This window comes from Nothobranchius furzeri, chromosome 16, assembly GCF_043380555.1.
Source record: "Nothobranchius furzeri strain GRZ-AD chromosome 16, NfurGRZ-RIMD1, whole genome shotgun sequence".
Lineage (NCBI taxonomy): Eukaryota > Metazoa > Chordata > Actinopteri > Cyprinodontiformes > Nothobranchiidae > Nothobranchius > Nothobranchius furzeri.
Genome location: NC_091756.1, coordinates 27,883,991 through 27,905,398, shown reverse-complemented (window position 1 = coordinate 27,905,398; position 21,408 = coordinate 27,883,991). Strand labels below are relative to the sequence as shown.

The following is a 21,408-nucleotide window of genomic DNA, read 5'->3' as shown; positions in this document are numbered from 1 at the left end:
CTCACACGCGGTCAAAGTTTTCTTTGTGATGTGTGCAGAAGTTTCTGCCTGCTCTGGCCTGCCCTCAGCTGGAGCACTGCTCTTTTTATTGGGTTACACAATCAGGTGAGGGTTCAAGTATGCTGCTAAAGCGGAGACACACCCTCTTCCAGCTACAAGCAGAACTGGAAAAGCTACGTGTGATTTACACAACATCAGTATAAAATTAATGCATGCTCATAGAAAAAAAGTTTTATTTCAAGTGATCAACAAGGATTTTTTTTAGAAACATGGTTCGAATATGGGATTTAGAAAAGGCTAAACGTCTTCCAGAACATCCAGACAGCGTTTTAACATCAACGGTTTTTAAATTCCAACATTTAAATCTAGCAGAACTTGGTTTGTGGACTCGGTCCTCGTTAGCCTAGCTTTTCAGTCAGAGCATCGATCAGCTCCTGTTTTTTTGTTCCGGTCGTCCGAATCCCAAACTGTTTACAGGCCTCCTTCAGCACCGGTACGGTCAGCTTTCCCAGAGTGCCGTTCTGCAGGTGGGCCCTCAGCTCGTCTTCCGTCACCTCCACTTTAGGTTTCTTCTCAGCTCCGCCTCCAGCTTCAGCTGCAAAGAGACGAGTCAGCCTGGTAGAGGAACACTACCAGTGAATAAACAAATCAAAGCCCGACTGCTGACCTGTTTTGCGTTTGGGAGCAGGTTTATTCTCTGGGTTGTAACCTGCAGGGTAGACCAGGTCTATGAACTCCTGGACCAAAGGACCCAATCGGTGGTCAATCTGGTCCACCTTCGGCACTTAGGCAGAGAAATGAAAACAGTGTGAAACGAAAACAAACTTCAGAAGATAGAAAAGGTGACTCTGGATTGAGTTTTATCTTACTGATGAGATCCTCGATGTCTTCTGGAGCCATCATATCCAGAGCCAAGGCCTCCAGGTTTCTGTAATGCTGCTGGAGAACCGGGTTCTCAAAAGTACCACTCCTGCATCACATCACACCATGGAAAACACATTTTACTAACTATTAAAGCAAGTTACAGTTTCCTACAGCAGCATCTTTCAGGCTCCTCTAGACTTACATGTATTTAAAGCGGAGTTTGTGGACTATCTCCTTCATCTTGTCCACTTGTGTTTGCGAAGGTGCTGGACAACGAGGAGGATCCAGAGTCCGGATGTCGTCAGCGTACGGCAGGAAGATAGCGTTGAAACCTGAAGAAAGCACAAGAACCATCACCTGCTGGATGTAAAACAGTTTCCATGAGACAGAGAGGAAGACAGCGGTCTGTTGGAAAGATGAGACAAAATTTGACAGAAAAGCCTAAAAAGTATCAACCTGGAAAGTCTTTGATTTTGAGGCATCCTGCTGCACCTTTTCTGTTTATGTTTCCTGATGTTTTCATTTGAGAACTGACAACAGATGGCAGCTTAACCCTCTTATGGCCGTAATCATAACAGGGCCGCCTGGTATTTTTTTAATCTTACGGCTGTAAAATTGTAATAAAAAGCGCAAAGTGTGTGTAACTCTTCTCCTTTTTTCAGAACAACCTCAGCTTTCAGTGTATGGTTTGTATTTAGAATTTATTTCTATTAAAGCCTTTAAAAATCAGCTTCAAAGTGAAAAAAGCAAAAAACGGATTTGAATTTTTTACATTTATTACTGAACAGGAACTTCAAAATGACTGGGCAAACCATTTAAACTTTGAACTGTAATGCATTCTTAAAAAAGTTAGAACCGTGGTATCTTTTTTTTTAGCAGTTTTTAGGACCATTTATTTTTGTAAACTTTCAGACGTTTTTATTTGATGTGGTAGGCCTTGAAGCAGTTTCTCTCCAGCTGCAGGCAGAGTCCCTGCAAATAATAAATATAATTTACTTATAATAATTTACTGCTATACCAAAAACTTTTGTTTTAGCAAAAATAATTATTTATTGTAAAAAGATAAATAATGCTGGAATGAAGTTGAATCTTACAATTAGCAAATAGTTGAGGGTTGTTCAAATAAAAAAATAAAAAATAAAGACTGAACAAACATTCATACCCTGGTTCACCGGAGATCTGTCCTTCTTCATGGTTACTGTCTTCAGATATAAGCCTTCTGGGACACCTAATAGATCGTGTGGATTTTCTTTGAGGCAATTCCATAATTTCATGCCGACTTTTTATGCTAATTAGCTTCCCCGTCCCGTTATCCGCTTTCACCGCGGCGCTGCGCTCCGTTTCAATCAGGCTGTACAGCAGGATTTCCCCTCGTAGCGATATTTTCCATAACTCTGATTGCTTCATGCTATAGATCGTTGGAAAGCTGCTTTTATGTACTTTTAGGAACCGTTTTTTGAATCTGATCAGTCATTCAAAAGTTATAAAACGGAGCATTTTGGATGACAAACTCAGCACGTCTCTGAATCTGTGTTGTGATTCGTTGAGCTCAAGACAGGGAATCCCGGTGGCTACCGTAATGTATTGTATATGCACGAAAAGCCCCATTTTTAGTCTTTTCAGCACTTTTGGAATTTTACAGATATCTTGAACGGTTCATGAATTATGGTAATGAGAAGTGCGCATGTCCAATCCCGTCTGCGGCCACAGGTTGGTAATAAGAGGGTTAACCCTTGTGAAGGTAGCAGCTGCAGCATAAAATACTATAATAATCTGAGACCCTGTGATATTCTGGCTGACGCTGGCAGAGGTGATAAGTGTCCGCCTCGTAATCAGAAGGTTGCAGCAGGTTCAAACCCCACTCAGTCTGTTTCTGCCGATGTGTCCTTGGGCAAGACACTAACCCACATTGCCCGCTGACACACTGGATTCAAAGCGGGTACTGAATAACGAGCGCTACTTCAGGAAACATTTCTCCAAATGAAATAACCAGAAGTCTACCAGACTGTGAAACATAAAAGAGATTCCACTGCATCTCAGACGCGCTGTCGCTCCCAGCTCCTCTTCAGCGCCGCTTGCACACACTGTCAGCAGCGAGATGTGGAGAAAGTGAGATTAATGCTCAGATTTCTTTACTGTTACCTCCGTGATGTTCTCTGTGTGTAACGTGTAAAATATGAGGCACGAGTCATTAACAAACGTACTCACGGGCAAACAAATGAAAAAATAAACAAATCGGCTCTCGTAAAAACATCTGTAACGGCTCAGCCCATCGTCAATGGTGAATAATTCGTCCCATTGCACAACCCTAACCTAACCTATGTGTGTTTGTTTTCTATTGTACTCCTTCAGACCTCAGCACATTGGTTACCTGGTGGTGTGATCTGGAAATTCCCCTCATCAACCTCCTCCAGCTGCGGCACCAAGGCCACAAATTTAGGAGGGTTGTTTCTGCGAGAGATGCAGCGGCAAAGAGCGAATACGCTCCTCTCGTTGCACTTCTTCAACAACGCAGAAAACAGACAGGCACTACCTGAGGAGAAAAAACAGAACACATTTGATTCCTTTGACAAAGTGATTGCTGTAAGTAAAAATCACAGAAATAATTCTACCTTTCACGCCATCCTCCTCCGGATAGACGAAGACAGCTGGTCGGATGTGATGATGCAGTTTGAGCTTCTCCATGGGTTTGAATCCAATCAGAAACAGACCTGGGTCGTCAAACTTCTTCATGGCGTCCACCTCGTCCCTCTCCATCACTATCTGTTTCTTTCCATACACCTAAACCACATGCAAACATGTTAAGAAGTGTAAATTCAGTCTTGACAGATTAAAAAAACACACCAATTACAAACCTGAGCTTTTTTTATTTCACTAGGCAGCAGCAAACTACCGGTCTGTGTGTGGAAGGTTCGGGTTTTACTGCGAACAGGCTCATTACTCTCCCTGTAGAGTCTGACGGGACCAGGTTTCCGAGCTGGAAGAGCTGTTGCATAAAGTCCCACGGCCACATTCAGACCCTCGCCGAGACACAAGCGTAACCTGAACACAACAGAGTGACGTGTAGTGCAGAGGTAAGCTTGTGGAACAAGTAACCCATCATTAAAAGAGCAAAGGGGGCTCCCTACCTGGCCATGGTTCTCTTCTTTTGCTCTTTGGCTCGTACTCGTCTGTGGAGGTCCTCCAGTTTCTCACAGGGCTCCACCTTCAGCCCCAGCTCGCTCTCATCCTCGGGAGGGCTCACGATGTCACGAAAGAACAGAGAGACATCAAAGCCGCCTGGTTTCATCAGGTGCAATAAATCAATAACAACACCTGAGAGAAGAAAGCAGAGTCAGCGGAGCTCTGAAATAACTCTAACATATCATATTAAATGACCAAGACACCAAACTACCAGGTTGGTTTGGGTTGCTCCCCCCCTAGATGAGTGCAGTTTTCATTTGAAAATTACATTTTATATTTTCCAGGGTTATTTTTTTCTTACACTGAAATGTGTTTGCTGATCTGAAACATCTGAGTGACACAAAGAAAAGCAAAAGGAGAACATGTCAGATGTAATTACAAAGACTGTCTCAGACCCACCGGTCTCCTTGAGGTCACTGGCCTTGGTGCGGGCCTGTCGGTGCTTCACGCTGTCTCCCTCATGCGGGTCATCTCTGCAGGTGAAAATCATCAGTCGTTTATGTGAGAGACGAAGCTTGATGTCACTGTAGAGGTTGGCACAGCACCACAGGGCATCTCCTAATGATGTCTTCCCACTACCCATGGTCTGTGCTGCCAGCTGGGCACCTTTCTCCCCCCGCAGCGCATCCACTTCCTGGACTCTTTTGGCACCTATTCAAAATTCAAAAACAGCACATTTTAAAATCACCAATAAGCCATTTGTGTTGATGTTCAACAACAAAAACTATAAAGATGAATCTGTTTACACGTGTGTTTGAATGACAACACAATGGATAGTGATCAATAATGTGCAGTTTCTCACCCGGTTCGTCGAGATCATGGTAGACGTAAACATGCTTAAATGAGTTCCTGGGGTTTTTGCTCTGCTCGGTGCTGTAGAACACCAGAGCTAAGAGATCCCTGGGACTGCTGATGATCTTGCTGGTGTACACACTCCGCACAGCCTACAACAACAAACGCTGTCACACATCTGACAGCCTTGTGATGGATTCCTGACTTACAATCACTTTCAGCTGTTAGACAGAAACCGAGGGTAAAGGCAAAAACGCATCTTACCTGCATGGTCATGTCAAAGTTTGAGGGCTGGTCATCTTCATTTTTGATGAACATCTCTTTGGAGGCATCAACCAAGAACACCAGACTGTCTCTCCCAGTGTTTTTGTAATCTCCTGTCAAAGACACAGACCTGGTTGATTTATATAACTTAGTAAGTCAAGGTTTACTGTAAAATTGAGCAGGAATGAATAAGAATTGATCAGATGCCAAACTCAGGAGAAGGACCCGTTGTTTATCCCACCTCACCTCCAGAGAGTTCTCCTTCTTCTTGCTCTTCATCCTCTTCCTCATTGCGGTAGTATGCGTTCCACTCTGCCATTTGATCTGAAATTGGGTTCTGGAATTGGAAGCTTTGTTTTCTAATCGATCACATGACAGCTAACCTCTGCAGTAATTCTTCAGTTATATTTAAACAGCGTAGTTTATTCATTTTAAGTCCGTGTGTTTCAGTATTAATCTGCTCCAGCAAATAATAATAATAATAATTTTAATTAAATGCATAAGTGTACTTAAAGTAAAACTTCAGATATCTACCAAACTTTAGCTCAACATTAGCATAGGATGGGTTAGCTTGTTATTAGCGCCTGCTCTGTTATTTGCAACTTCCGGTCACTCAAGTAGCTATAATGTGTTTTTAATAATTTGTTTGAACTTGATTAAATTAAATTCATTAACAAGCTAACGTGATATAAGGTTATAGATGGGATATTTACCAACAGTGCACTGATACAGATCCAGACCAGATCCAGACAATTGTACGTGAACGCGTCACTACGGAAAGCCTCAAGAGACAAAAAAGTGCAGATTTTTGAGAGGCATTTGATGGCGGAAATTAAAATGAAGAAAGACACCGGCATAAAATGTCTTCAGTGTAAAAAAAAAAAAAAAAAAAAAAAAAAAAAAACAACTAACCACATACTTTTAAGTAACTAACACTGAAACCTAAAACGACTCAGCGCTAAAGTAGCTATTAGGTAAACTATTAGTCAACATTAGAAATATTTGCCATTGTTTTTAGATTGATGTAGAGTTTTAATTAAAAATATAATTTAACAGAAATAAACTTGTCAAAAATTAAAACTGAACAGAACACAAAACAAATGTGATTGTTTGGCTCCATTGCTTTTCCGTAAATGTGACGGCTATCCCAGAGCTATACCTGGATGACGCTTCACTGTTTCTAACCAATCGTAATATTAAAGGAGGCGGAGTTAGCGCGTAAACGCGGAAGCAGATTTTGACAGTCATGTTTTGTTTATTTGACAGTGACACAGCATAAGCTAGTGTAACTCACCACTTTTAAGGTAGTTTATTTTAACCATTTTGTTTATTACGTCTTTTTTCCTCAATTTGTAACTCCGATTGTATTTGCAACAGTTACATCGCTTGTTTTTATAGCAAACTAGCTTGCTAACTTGGTGGCTGTAAATTAACAGCAACTTTGTTCTTAGACATTTGAAACCTTGTTTCGACTCATGGACCAAAGTGGACCGTATCCAGTTAAACTCTACATTTACGACGTGTCCAGAGGCATGGCCCGCGCTCTGAGTTTTCAAATGATTGGTGAGTTTTAAACTTTATCTTATAGTTTGGTTAGCTTCACCAGAGAATGCATAAAAGCAAAGTTGGGAGGACAAGGCCCACGTAGGAAAAAGTAATCTCAATCCGAGTGTTTTTATTTACAGGGAAACATCTAGAAGGGATATGGTGAGTTTATTATTCTCATATGTATTCTTAGTAAAACAGCTGTTTAATACGTGTTAGGTCATGTTCTGTTTTCTGTCAGGCACACAGCTATTGTTGTCCATGGAAAAGAGTATTTCTTTGGAGGAGCAGGCATCGGGAGTTGTCCACCTGTAAGAACCAGCTCCTTCCTTTAAACGTACAACAAATGAATCACCTAAATCCTGTGGTACACCTGTACTCCATTATGCTTTTCTTTCTCAGGCTGGCACCGTCCTGGGCGAGCCTGACTCTATTGTGGACTTGGGCTCCACTGAAGTGAATGAAGAGATATTGAGAGAGTATCTCAAGTCCTTGTCCGAATCCACATTCAGGTAAGAAAAATAAATCCTGATGACCCTCATGGAGGTCAGGTGGGTTGGTGGATGAAAACGTGTTTTTAGTCTGTCACAATTAAACATAATAAATAAAAATAAATAAATAAATAAATAAATATATATATATATATTTTTTTTTCTATGTACTTGTGATTTTTAAGGAGATGGGAATGAGGTTACAGCACCAGTTTATTTTTACACCACAAAAAAGCAGAAATGCTTTGATCCTTTTTATATTTATTTTTCTCTGAAATTTTGCCATTCTGTTTCATTCACATCTGGTGTACAGTGGCGACAAGTACAACTTGCTTGAACACAATTGCAACAGTTTCAGCAGTGATGTGGCTCACTTCCTCACAGACAAGAAGATCCCATCGTACATTACAGAACTTCCTTCTGATGTACTGTCCACGTGAGTCAACTCAAACTTTAGAGGTAGAGTTTTCCCACCTGCATGCTTCTGTTTGATCATTTGAATTCACTGTGTGCTGTGTTTTCCCTACAGGCCTTTCGGTCAGGCTCTCCGGCCATTCCTGGATTCCATGTCCATAAGTCCTGGAGGCAACAGTGTAACTGGACATAGATAGACTGAGCCTATGTTAAGGGCTTAATTCATCCTCTCGTGTATAAATTGGAGGCTAAAGATGTTTTATGATTGGGTTATGTGCAGAAATTCACTGACATGCAGAAACAGACTGAAGGTTGATTACAGAAGAAGCATAACAACAATGACATAATTTTACTTTAATCAATCACTTGCACTTCCTTAAAGGCATACCTTCACCTTTTGCTCCTCTCTGACTTTTGCCTTACCTCTTTCATCTAATCAGCCACCGCTCATAACCTCTTGAGATCGTTTTTTTTTAAAAGTTGCTACATTTTCTTATTACCTCCTCATTTAGTTGTAACCTATACACAAGCTACACTGAAGTGAGATTTTTGGTTTTCAAGAAGCTGAAACTCGGCTGAGTGTATTTTTGTTACAATCACTGAAACTCTCCATTGCATCGATTATGTTGTTGATAAAACTAATTTTCTTTGTCTTGTGGTCAGAATCACAAATCACGTAGGCCAAAGTCAGACTTGGTGGAAAACTGTTCTGCTGGTTTGTTTTCTTTTTTCTAGGTTCTAGAATTCACAAATGTACCCACCTAAAGTTTTCTCTCTAGTGTTTAACACCATACTATTCAGTAACCTATAAGGGCATGGGATTTTACAGGACCAATCATTTTCTTTGTCTCAAAGTCAGACTTTTATTTTTATCAAGTGCATTAATAACCTATTTGTGTATTATTTTATTTCACTATCGAAAACAGAACCAGGTATCAATACACCAACTTACATATTATCTATGCAGGGAATCATATTTTTGTGATTTATTGATGGCATCAAGACAAAGTCCTAGGTTTTTCCTAATGACTAATTTCTGTGGGGTTCTTTGAGATTTTAAACAAATGTATTATCTTTGTTGCAATTATTCTATATGTTCCTTAAAGAATGTATTAAAATATTTGATCTAATCAGAAAACTAAATGCAGATAGCCTCAAAGGCAAAATGTCTAATTATAGTTTTTATTTTATTAACTAGTTCAAATTTGAGATTTATAACAGTTTGTCTTTAACTTGTAAAAATGCTCAGGAAATATTAAAATATTTGTCTTTTATAATGGAATAGTTTTCAGTCTCATTTTTACTCACTGATTTTGGCCTTTGTGGAAACCTGATTAATAAATTAGCAAAATCCCTTCGTAGAAAGATGTCTGTCAATGTTTATATCTTTTTGTGTGTTTGTTTGTGAAAGAACATGAATAATTTTAAGATTTAGAAAAGATTTACCTCACAGATCAAATTGGTTTGCCTCATCTTGGCAAAAATGGGTACGATGTGTTAAGCTCGGAAGGCCAAGCTTATTTTGATACTAGAAGAGATGTATATCCTAGGTTAACCTCGACAGTTCTGGGTTCGAACGTTCTATTCACCTTATGTTTTTATTTTTTCACTCATACAGTGATGTGGATAGTTGAATTAATGTAAACAAGATCCATCCATCCATCATTGTCACCCGCTTATCCGGAGTCAGGTCGCGGGGGCAGTAGCCTAAGTCGAGAGGCCCAGACTTCCCTCTCCCCAGCCACTTAGGCCAGCTCCTCCAGGGGAATCCCAAGGTGTTCCCTGGCCAGGTGAGAGACATAGTCCCTCCACCGTGTCCTGGGTCTCCCTTTAGCCCTTCTCTCGGTTGGACGTGCCCGGAAAACCTCACCAGGGAGGCGTCCAGGAGGCATCCTGACCAGATGCCCGAGCCACCTCAACTGGCTCCTCTATAAGATAATACATATATATGCATATTGAGTTGTATGGGTTCATGATGTACCCATCATTGTAAAAAGAACAAAATTGATAAAGAATAAAAAAAAAGATTTGCCTCTACATAGTCTCCATGCAGTATCTCAAGTGGCCACTTGGTGGTGCTAATCAATTACCCTCTGGGATTAATAAAGTATTATTGAATTGAACATAGGATCAAGCTGGTCATGAATGTAAAAAATCAAGGCCACCCACTCTTGGTCCCTGCTTTAACCCTCTGAGGCTCAAAATAAGTTTTGATAAAAGGTCGAACTACTAAGTCCTTCAGGGGTACTTCTGAGTTAAAAAATGCTCATGAAGTACGTAAGTGGAGTAACCAGGTAGGTAGGTTTTACCGTTGCAAATCTGCGACGCCTGCCTCCAGAGAGTTGATGGTTTCATCATCACCTGTTCAGCAGCTGTTGAACTCCACAGAAGCCTGTCATTAATCCACTGATTACAATCAGGTGTGTTGGAACAGAGAAACCTCCTAACGTGCAGGAAGGTGGCCCTGGAGGACCAGGATTGATTACTGGTTAAAGCGCATTGAATTAGGAATTAATTTGATAAATCTCTAGGTAGAAAGCAAATTGTCTTCTTAATTAAGACAGAAACTAAGATAAAGACTGATGTCACTCAAAAAGCTGCTTTATGAACAATAAAACAGTGAGTTTGTGTATCTGTTATAATGGCTATGAAGATGAACCACAGGATGGAATCAGGACTGGCTGATTCTACACGTCAATCTGAAGCTCCCTCTCGGTAGGCGTGAACTTCAGCAGGCCGAACGGTCCGTAGTGGCTGTGTTGGGTCGGCCCTGAGCCAAGTCGACTCTCGCAGTGAGAGGGTTGCAGGCTCTTATCCTGGCTACAGCCCTTCTGCATAGAGTCATGAACGTAATTTTCACTTTAGAAGGGGGGGGGGGGGGGGTGTCTTTACAGTATGCTCTAATGGGAAACAGGCTTCAACACAAACTGTTGTTTTCCGCTTTGTCCTAGAGCTCAACCAGTGTCAATTTAATATAGCGTAATATTGTTTTTGGATGGTAAAAAGTGCAGGGGTCAAAACTTGACTTTGGAAAAAGTGGGGGGGGGGGGGGGGGGGGGGGGGGGGGACATGCCTACCCCCCCCCCTCCCCCCCCAAAAAAATTACGTCCATGCATAGAGTTAACATGTTTTCCTCATTATTATTGTTTTTTATACTGAGTCAAGTTTACCTGAACTGAGCCGTGTTCAAACGGGCGCAAAACAGAAATTTATGGTCATGGTGAAGAATTAATGCAGATATGAATCAGCAGCTTCAGTATCTTCAGAAATTCATTACAGAGCAAATTTACACTCTGATCAAACCATTCTCTTGCTTCAACACAAAAACACAAATAATTAGTCCAACTAATTATTAACTGAAGCTGCTTTTAAAGAGACAGTGTGTGGCGATAGGGGGCAGTACATACCTAAATCATTGCAAGCAAGCATTATTTTTGTGTTCAAATAAGACCTTACCAACAGATGGCCATTAGGGTCAAAAATCCCTCCAGCAAAACAACAAGCACATCAGACTCCCTTTCATCACTGGCAACGAGTGAAGAGGTAAATGTATAAAACAACAACGTTTATGAATGATGAAAGATTTGTAACAGTTTGTTTAAAATCAGTAAATTTTGTCCTTATGGGCTCCCGTAGAAGGAAACAAGGCATCTAATATGGCTTCCCCCAGAGACTTTGGCCCACTGTATTTTAGACCCAATTTTTATGGATATGTGTTAAAGCTTTTCAACAACTGGGCATCATGTGAATAATTTTCAACAACATTCTGATGGATATTTCCAGAGATTAATGGTAAACACTACACATTGTCTCTTTATATTTGTGTATTGCTTCTTGAGTTTGGCTCTTTGGGCACTAGATTTGGCACCTTTAGTTTTCAATATGCACCCGAGGAATGGAAATGAAAACTAATTCAGATGACCTATTTTCAGTGAAAATAAAACGCTAGTTTACATGAAGAAAAACAGGAGGAAATCATCCAGTTTTCCAGGAATAAAACATTGCAATGATATATCCAGAGTTGTAGGTCGCTGTGCTAAATGAATACATATAAAGACCTTGTTAAAATTTATGTTTTGTACAAAGAAAAACAAAATCAGAAGCAAAGTCTGAAAAATGAAAAAGGAAAGAGGAAATTCGGTGAAGTCTTTATTTTTCATCTTTAAAAGTGCCATTAGTTCCTAAACAAATGTTTCTAAACACTTTTAGGTATAAATTATTTAATATGAAATACAGATGAATATAGTGTGTACATTTATTGTTTGTGCATACTGGATTTCACTTTTTAATATACCCTGCTAATTTGTAGGCTTTTTAGAGCAGAAAATGTAGAAACTTGCTTTGATTTACTGATTTTAGTTTCAGACAGGCTAGCAAATCTGCCTCACACAAAAAGAGATGTCGGTAGGATTCTGTTGTCGACAGTGGTTTTACTAGATTTAACTTGTGTGAATGATTTTCGGCACCAATAATAAAATCCATTGCAGTAAGGATGGCATACAGTACGAAAGACCTCTATTGCACATTAAAAAAGAAAAAAAGCACATCTAGTTATTTCTTTCTCATCAGTGTGAAAAAATATTTTACGACAGCATTAATTGAATACAGCCCTTCTTAAAAAATAAATACAGGAAATGTCTTTAAAGAAACAATATTTATAAAGAAACAGCTAGATTTTTAAAATATGTTGCACTACAAAAACAATAAAAGCAAATACAGAGTAGTAATGTACAAATATGCAAAAGTATTATCATAAATACATGAGTATAGTAATTTAGTGGACTTAAAATGTATAGGGGAGAGATAATACACTGCAATCACATAAATAAACATCAGAAGCACTTGGTCATTGCAAAATATCATAACCTGTAGCACTATTGCTCTTAAAATAAGTTTAGTCTCCTTTAAACAGTAAATATTAAGACCAAGTACTAGAGGGAAAGAAGCCAAGCCAGGACTAAAGGAACACCAAAACACCAAACTAACTGTGAGTGTTTGTGGATCTGTAGAGTTTAGCCTGCAGGAAAATGTTTGAGACTGAAGATGTTTGGATAATTGTTGATCAGAGTGGAAATCTGGAGGGTTGTTAGGTTCAGTCAGGTCAAACCAACTGCTTCTTTTTCACACTTAAATATTTCAGGTCAGCAAAGTAGCCCCAGACCATCACACTACCACCACTATGTTTGACAGTTGTTATAATGGTTTTTGTTTCCTGTAATGAGGCCAGCAGGCCTTTAGATGTTGTTTTAGGGTTATTTTGTTCTTTATTTTCTTAAGAACGGAGCACAATGTGTTGCTTTTTGAGGTATTTTAGCCTACTTCTTGTTGTCAGAAAGGTTCTAATAAATAAATAATTTAATTCTCCAGGTCTGGTTGTGATCAGATCTTGGTGCAACTAAATTTAGCTTTTCGAATAATCTGGTTAATTGTAGATTATTCATGATTAAATGAGGGGTGTTGCTTTTTCACATTGCTGGTTCAGATACATTTTTTATTTTAAAGTAACACTAAAGTGTTTTTAACAGCCATTGCTTTCGAACTTGTTTCAGTGGCTCTTGAGTCACAAAACTTGAAGATTTTCACTGCTGACCAGAAACTGTACTCAACAGTTTTGTGGTTTGGGTAGCAACACTAGTGGGAGGTCTCTATCTGCTTCATGGTAAGAGCTGTTTACTGTGCCAGTAGCTAATATAAAGGCTAGCATTTAGCTGTTTCATTTCACTGACCATTAATAAAAAGCACAAGAATAATTTTGCTTTTTTGTTGGCATCATGGCGGAGCCTAGAAGAAAGTGAGAGAGTAATGTCTTTAGAGGCGAAGCAAACAGCTAAAACCAGAGTGAACATCAGCGTGAGCTGCATTTGTTTGAGGAAGCTAAAGGAGGCTATGAAATCACAGGCTGATGATGACCTGGCTTTGTTGCTACTGGACTAAGTAATAATATTTTTTGTTCGACAATATGAATCTTTTTACTGGCTTACTTAGTTTCAGTTGGCTCATGTTAGCATTAGCGTTAGTGCTAGCTACAGCAGGCTGTGGCAGGGTTGTTTACAAGTTGTAATTTAGCTTTCAACCACTAGGGGCAGGGCCGGATTATCATTGCAGGGGCCCCTGGGCACAATGTGCTTAGCAATGTGCTTTCTGTCTCTCTCTTCCTCACAGTGCTCTTCTGTCTGTAATAACAAAAATGTTGTCAATCTGTGGGACAGTGGGAGCAAGTGAGTCCACTGTAAAAGAGATCCCACTGTCCAACTACAACAGAAAGTAATGCAGGATTATTTAAAATATTATACAGTTATTGAACAGTTTGCAAAGATGAAATATCTGCATGTTTTTGTTTGTCTCCTGTCTCCTTCCTTCTCTTGTCTCCTTCCTCCTCTTGTCTCCTGTCCCCTTCCTCCTCTTGTCTCCTGTCTCCTTCCTCCGCTTGTCTCCTGTTTCCTTCCTCCTCTTGTCTCCTGTTTCCTTCCTCGTCTTGTCTCATGGCTCCTGGCTCCTTTATCCTCTTTTTGTCTCCTCTTGTCGGTCTCGTCTCTTGCCTTCAGAAAAACTGCTTTCTGGCCATTCTATTAGTAAATTCATTTACGATGTCATCAAAGTCCAGATTCCTGACAAGCTGAGATTCAATAGCCATCAGTGACAGTGCACTGAGGCGCTGTTGAGTTTGTGTTGTTCTCAGTTCATTTTTTATTCATGCCATTTGTGAAAATGATCCCCTTCACAATTTGGTAGTTAGAAAAATCCGCAGGGCCACAAACACATTAGGGAAGATGGACTGTAGACTATTTTTTAGCCCGAAAACGATCCTGGTTCCACTTATATTACATTATCTATGTGGACTCTCTGGGGATTATTTTGAGCTGAGAGGCGCAGAGCTCTGATCGTTGATGCACTCCAGACAGATGCGTCCTGAGCACGGCCACAGTAACATTATCAAAGTCTCGCCACCTCAAAAACAAATTTAACACGCAATCGTTTATGTCGCCTAATATCATTTCATGAGTTCACCTCACCGGTGAGGTTAGCGCGCACAGTTAAACTGCCGGCGCACTCCGCTATTTTTGCGGTCGGTAAATCTTTTTGAACTGCAGTTCAAAGGTAACTCATAAGTGAAAAATATGAAGCCAGGTAGCCGTTTTTCTTTCGGACTGAGAAGAGATGCAGATAAAAAACAGACAGGACAGAAAAATAGTCAAATAAAAACAAGTTCCTTTTTGTACCTGGTGGTTGCAACAAACAGACACCATTGAAGGTAATCAGAAGTGAGGAACATAAAATGAAATAATTAGTTTAATGTTTAGATCAGCAGGAACTCTGAGAGGCTGCAGGCTCATCAGTGAGTTTGCGGCTGCTGCTCAGGGGGAGGGGAGAGAGGGCTGAAGCAGCTGGGGAACAGTAAAGATGCAAAAACTACCATTGTTAAAAGACATGTGTGTTAACTTAGAAAATGTGGGTGCAATTTTAATTACTTGTCAACTTTTTTCTCCAACGTTAAGACTGCTGCACAAAAATGAATAAATAAATAAATAAAAACTGCTGCTCGCGTGGGCCCCCGGGCCTGTGCCCCGTTTGCCCATATTATAATCCGGCCTTGATTGGGGGGAGAAGTGAGAACCTTATTAAGTGTTGCTTTAATAAATTAAATAATTAACTGAAAACTGCATTCATATTTACTCGGTTCATTCTCGTCTGATGTTGAAGTTTGTTCTTATATCTGAAAAAACAGAAGAAATCTGTAGGAGGACAACACTGCAGTCTGTTCGAGCTTTTGTTTTTCTGCCTCACCTGAACTGACTTTCATTTGTTTAGTCCAAGCTTCCTACTGTAAACAGACTTCACAATTCTCCAGAGACAAAATCCCAGAGTGAGTAGTAACACAAAAGCTTAGTGGAAGCATTCTTGAACACACGTGTGGTACACTGTACAGCTCCTGAGGGTGTTTTAGCCAAAAAACCTTCAGCAACAAGTCGAGTGAAGGCATTGCGTTAACAGCTGCAATTGTGCACAATGTCCTTTGCAGTCCAGATCTCAGAGATCAAATGAGGGATGTCAAAATGCTCCAGGCCTGGAAATGCCTTATCAAATTCCCCTGCAATTTGCCCCGTGGGTTAGACGCTACACACAAACCTCTACACACTCAGAGTTCTGTCTCAGAGTTCAATAGTGAAAGAACCAGATCTACATTGACTTCTATTCTTTCCCTTCCCCCGAGAAAGGAAAACACCAATGTATGTTGTGTTTTCTGTTTATCTCTCCTCTTTCCTCCTTTATTCCCTTTTTCTGAAGAATCCCAGCCTCTGGCTCCGGCACTGTCTCTCCCCCACCTCCTCGCCCCATATCTGGTTGGGATGGAGGGTGATGGGAGCTGACATGATGGTGGCATTGTCCTCACCATCAAGTTAATGTGACCCAGGGGAAGTTGTCCCTTTTTGCTCGGCCTGATGGCGAAGAATGCAAAGTGTGTTTCATCGCGGAAAAAAAATGTCTGCACGGAGCGCTGCAAGGGGAAAGGAAGGAACAAACGTGGAGATTGACTGAGAAGTGCAAAACTGAAAAGCATAAGGCAAAGTAACAAAGGAATGCACTGTGAGAAAAATACCAGTACCTCTGACATGATTCATGATTACAGTCGTTTTATAGAAAGATTCAGTGGCAAAAGACCAGAACATCTTGAAGTAAATAATTAACAATTACATTAGCTTGAAGTAAAACATAAATTGAAACTTTTCTACTTTGAAACACATCAAAGTTGCCTTTTCAGACCTTTACACCACAAACAGTTTTAAATGATATAAAAGCTGTTTGGACAAACATTAAAAGATTTTGTTTCCCATCATTTGGGAGAAAAGATCACCTTTTAAAGTTTCAAACTATATTTCCAACTACAGAAAAATAAATAAATAAATGAAGAAAAAAAAATACATTTTGTTCATGCTAACAAGCGGTTTAGAGCCCTACTTTGTAAAGATAAATTTGAGAAATTACGTAAAATGAATTCCACTGTCTGTGAATAAGTGGAAATATTTCTTAAAAGGTTGGTACCGCCGTCATTTCACCCTCATACACTCATAGCACTGTGTAGGTTTTACTGTTGACAAGCATTGGGTGACGTTAGCTTGATTAAAGATGGCTGCTACAGGTAATCAGCTTCAGTTGCGCCCCCAAGGGGTGGCCAAGAACCCCTTCCTGGAAAATTGTTGGTCTCCCCACAAGTCTCCCCGAGGAAGACCTCCCCCACTTTAATAAATTCCTATTCATGTTCACAAAAACTATTCATTCATTTTATTTAATCAAGAAATAAATCTTAAGCACAATAAATAAATAAGTAAAAAATGTATGTGGCTAATCATCACACTTTCAGAAAGTATAAAACTGATTGTTTTTGTGGATGCTTTTGTAGCAACACACAAATGAAACTGTTCTTAAAACGCTAAATCAATAAATGCTAAAATGTAAATAATTTAAATAACTGAAAACTTTTTTTTCGTAAATAGTTTCAAATAAATGTGTCAGATGCACATTATTTTCTTAAGGACAAACAACAAAAGAGCACACAATGCACATGTAAAAGCTAAATGCTCTTAGTGTTACCATCATCCTCTGGGGTTGAGCCATTATTTCTAATTCTTATAGTTGCTAGGATGACATATTTCTACAGGCCTAACATAGCTTAGATTTTTCTGAAAATGTTAAATTTTGGTGGATTTTGGAAGATTTGAACAGCAAACAGCTTAAAAACCAATTCTTGGTCTAACTGATTTTATTTGAACATTATATAGTGAAAAGTTTATAAGACACATTTAGCTAACAGCTGTCCTAAAATAACAGGAAGTTGGTAGTCTTATATTTAACTGTAACAATATTTAACTGACTCTAGATTTGCTTCACTCTAGTCTTATTTGTTGTTTTGTTGCACTAATTTGAAGATCACATTTCATAAAAGTAGACAAACATCTAAAAATGTTCTTTTCTGTTTTTGTTGTTATTTTAAGATAAGTAGTACATGTTTCAATTAGATTTTTGAGGCACAAGTTTAGAAAAAACAAAAAAAGTGACACATTTTTATCTAGTTACAAATGTTTTGTTGACCAGAGTATGTGGCTATGACAGTGGTGTCAATCCTCAGTTTTACTTTTAAAGCACATTTAATTTAATTTGTATTAGTATTCTTTTAAAAATTGTGTGTTGCAGCGTATGTGAATGCTTTTCTCAAAATGTAGCTTGAGAATCTGGAGGTCTGACCACAGAAACGACGAGGCAGTGGAATGTCTGTTTACACTGAGAATGGTTAAACTTTGTCCAGCTAGCACCAATTTTATTTTTTTATAGATAAATGTTTTAACCCATTTCACTTGCAGCTCTGCTAGCTTGTTCTTGTCTACTCCAACATGGGAAAACCAACTAGCTTCTGTTTCTAGAAGGTGCTGAAAGTTCTCCTAGTCCTCTTCACATTGCCTGATCCACCATGTTTGATGGTTGAGACCCTGAAGGCCATGCGGCACACGGAGACCTGAGAGGTTTTAGGATGAACTCTGTTGGGTCAAAAGTCTGTTTTCTGTACGGTGGTCTCTTAAATCTGACTTCTTCTGTGACTGATGTGTTGTCTGAACTGTCCCAAAGGGTGGCCTCTGGCTCTCACCAAAGTTCTCTGTGTTTGGCAGAAGTGATCAGACGGTCACCTCGGTCGCACTGTGGGTGGAGTAGCTCTTCTGCCTGGTGTGGTGGTAATAGGAGGGTTGAGATGTAAGTTGCCCCTGGACATGCTGCCCCTGCCCTGCTCCTCCCCCTCCATACATCCCTCCATAGGGCTGAGAAAAGACTTCTGGCATGTTCTCTATGCTCTGCTGCCTCCTTGTTGAGTAGCCGTGTCTCCTGCTGGAGCCATGAAGGGAGGAGGTGTGCGATGGAGCAGATGTCTGCCTGTGAACATGGCGGCCAGCGGGCTCCCAGGCTTTAAAGGCAGAACTGGAGACAAGGGGATGGGTGGTGGTCTTTGGGAGGCGTGAGTGCTCAAGATGGCTGGAGGGAATGGAGATGGAGAGAGGGGCGTGGATGTCGTGCTGAGCTGGCAGAGGTTGGTGGATGTATGACTTCTCTTTGGGCTGGAAGGCAGGAGGCGCTACAGGCTGGTACTGGGAGAAGTCCATGACGGGGTAGCTTTTGTAGTAGCTCCTGGAAGCCGTGTCCACTGTAGAGATGGAAGGAGAAGAAGAGTCGGTTCACACATCTAGAACAAAATACTCATTAACCGTTTTAATTTAACCACTAAACATCTGACAGGTAGGATTTGCTACAACTCCACTTGTTTTGGGTCGGATATCTTTTATTGAACATATTTATATTAAAGGTACAAATAGTTTGCAGTGGGTTTCTGAGGAAAAGTTATGGACAATAGGCACCACATCTGTTGTGTGTAGCACTTTGAACAAGCCCACATTGTTAAAAACAGAGCTTAGTTCTGGCTAGACTCTGATTTCTGACATCTTATTGGAACGCTAATCCCAGAATCACACGGTGACTTATACAACCTTTATTTCATGAATATTTTACTGTCATAGGTTTTTCGTGAATCACAATTAGAAAATTTTCTCATTTAAAACATATTTTTAATCCTTTTTTAAATATTTTTTATACTTTAATAATTTTGTTTTGTTTCTGTGAAGCGCCCCGTGATTTTTCTCTTGAGAGGCGCTATATAAAAGATAATTTCCTTACTTTCTTTTCTTTCCTTTTGTATTATAATTAGTCTGGCAGAAATAAGAGATTCCAATCAGACATGTTACACACTAAACTTGAAAGTCCTAGCTAGCTTTGCTGTTAGTTTCTGCAGCAAATAACCATAAAATTCTATGTAAATCAAAAGTGAAGTTCAGACAAAGCACTGTATCTCTGAGATTAGAGTTGTTTTATGTCTTTATAAGAAAATAAAATCAGTCTTCGGATTTTTTAATTTAGGTGTGGCCATAACAATAACATTCAGCTTTATATCCATATCCATATTTTTCCCTGGATTAAGCTAACAGGACTCCCTTTACTTGCGTCACTTCTGGTATGGCAGCAATTTGAAGAAAAATGACTCTCAAAGACAAAATAATTTATGTATGTTTTTTTTTTAAATTTAGAACGAGTTCCTATTCTGTTTCTTTAAACTTTTGTTCAAGGGAGCCTTTAACCTGCAACATGCTCTTTAATTTTTTTCCCAATTAAGTTAAGTGCATGTATCAAGGCTCAGGGTCTAAAGTATGCTGTACCAAATGGTTAAGGAAATTGGTACAGGTTAAAGATAGCGGTAATTCTCTTTGGATCCTTCCCTAAAACTAGCTGTTAGCTTGTCAAGCGGGTCAAAATTAACCTCTTTTTCTAAAAAGGTGTGCTGATGAAGGTTCTCAGTTATCCAGGTCATGGTAATCTAAAAGTGTTCAAATGTCCAGTTGCCTTCATTTGAACCCTTTTGGGAAAACTGAGGTGGTTCATATTCCAGAAAGACGAGACAGAACAAAATTTGGAGGATGGGGATCTTACCTTCATGTGAAAAATTAAATAAAAAGTCAGCGATTGCAACCCAGCAGACCACATTGTGTGGAGAAGAACATTTTTGAAAATGAGGTCATAGTAAACTTAGACTTATTATCTCTCTTCTTAAACTTGAGTTTACTTTTAGAGTTATTAAATTGGTCATAGTTGGATGCAGCAGTGAGTCACATCAGCCTGAAATGAACAGTGGTCTGTCGCTGGCCTGAATCATAAGTCAGTCAACCCAAAATGCATTTGTAGTTTCAAACACCTGGGAGCAGAATCAGCTTCTCCTCTAAAAGTTCATTGGTTTGCACCAAATGTTCGTGCATGTTTTTTTTTTCCACTTTGACAAGGAAAAGGTGAAAACTTAAAGGAAATCACATTATTATCATTGTTAGTAGAATGGTGGTACTTATAATAATAATAATATTAAAAAACGGGAAAAGATTTTGTTTTCCAGCCACAAATAAATTTGACCTTCTCTAAGAAGTTCAGAAACCTAAAATCTGTCCAGTAACATAAACCAGAGTCAGAAATGGCAAAAGAAGGTCAGGAAGGACTTGAAGAAGATCTAACAGGATGGCTAGTTATTTTATTTTAAATTGGTGTCTGCCCTCAAGATGAGTGAACACTAGCTTCTTTCCTCTTTCTGAGACCTTGGAGGGGAGAAGACAGCTGACGCAGAAAGGAACAGCGAATCCGAGGAGTGAAACGGAGATGATGGAGGTAAAGTTACGCGTGTTTCTGTGTGTCACAGTAAAGCAGAAATGTCACAGAGAATTATTGAAATAAGCTCAAAACTCTGAAGTCATCTCTCATAACCCAGTTTTTGTGAGCGCTTCCATGTTTTCTGTCAGGAGTTTTTAAGCCTTTAAAGAACAAGTTGAACGCTCCAGTTGAATCACAATATTTTCTTTCTTTAACCTACTTTAACCAACACGAAGTGGGTTTGTGGGCTCTCAGCTTCATCACCCGGCAAAGGGGATGAGTGGTAATTCACCGTCACAGTTTCAACCTGAGGTACGTCCTGTTGTTGGAATGTTTGTTTTCCTGCATCAAAACCCTTTAGTTACAGGAAAAAATCTGATTACATTAAGGAAAATTCACATGACACGACATTAAATAAGTGTCACTAGAAAAATGTGTCTGGCTTACATGTGAATCACATCACAAACAGTCCAATTCCAGATAAAACTATCAGACTAGTTATAATAAAATACCAATAAACCAACATTTGTGTATCTGGGAGCAAATTTCATCAAAACTTCCCTTTCTGATGACTAAACGTGTGAAAGGGATGTATGGTGGTGCAGCTGCAGCACAAAGGTTAGAATCTCAG

General features: G+C 39.6%; 3 protein-coding genes across 5 annotated transcripts in view; 1 reads left to right on the top strand and 2 right to left on the bottom strand.

Moving 5' to 3' along the window:
* Positions 1-216: 216 nt before the first annotated feature.
* On the bottom strand, positions 217-5,952 carry xrcc6 (X-ray repair complementing defective repair in Chinese hamster cells 6). 2 transcript variants are annotated; one of them, XM_015963657.2, is made up of 13 exons: positions 5,817-5,952; positions 5,350-5,427; positions 5,104-5,216; positions 4,850-4,991; positions 4,447-4,698; positions 3,993-4,179; positions 3,720-3,906; positions 3,477-3,645; positions 3,236-3,397; positions 1,067-1,196; positions 870-970; positions 668-784; positions 217-595 (listed from the first exon to the last, which is right to left on the bottom strand). In XM_015963657.2, exons 2-13 carry the CDS (start codon positions 5,420-5,422, stop codon positions 399-401), a joined length of 1,830 nt encoding a protein of 609 aa, XP_015819143.1. In that variant the 5' UTR covers positions 5,423-5,427; positions 5,817-5,952; the 3' UTR covers positions 217-398. The 2 variants fall into 2 exon arrangements, with proteins under 2 accessions (XP_015819143.1, XP_015819142.1); XM_015963656.3 differs by having other exon boundaries at positions 5,350-5,440; positions 5,817-5,894.
* Positions 5,953-6,297: 345 nt separating this feature from the next.
* desi1b (desumoylating isopeptidase 1b) lies at positions 6,298-8,276 on the top strand. Of its 2 annotated transcripts, XM_015963664.3 has the most exons (7): positions 6,298-6,407; positions 6,555-6,666; positions 6,789-6,810; positions 6,890-6,959; positions 7,051-7,160; positions 7,453-7,575; positions 7,669-8,276. In XM_015963664.3, exons 2-7 carry the CDS (start codon positions 6,579-6,581, stop codon positions 7,748-7,750), a joined length of 495 nt encoding a protein of 164 aa, XP_015819150.1. In that variant the 5' UTR covers positions 6,298-6,407; positions 6,555-6,578; the 3' UTR covers positions 7,751-8,276. The 2 variants fall into 2 exon arrangements, with proteins under 2 accessions (XP_015819150.1, XP_070401503.1); XM_070545402.1 differs by lacking the exon at positions 6,298-6,407 and having other exon boundaries at positions 6,438-6,666.
* A 3,134-nt stretch (positions 8,277-11,410) lies between these two features.
* shisa8b (shisa family member 8b) overlaps positions 11,411-21,408 on the bottom strand; it is a 42,895-nt gene continuing 32,897 nt past the window's right edge. The window contains exon 5 of the mRNA XM_015963666.3: positions 11,411-18,741. Within this exon, the coding sequence (XP_015819152.1) occupies positions 18,221-18,741 (521 nt within the window). The 3' untranslated portion in view covers positions 11,411-18,220. The remainder of the gene's footprint in view (positions 18,742-21,408) is intronic.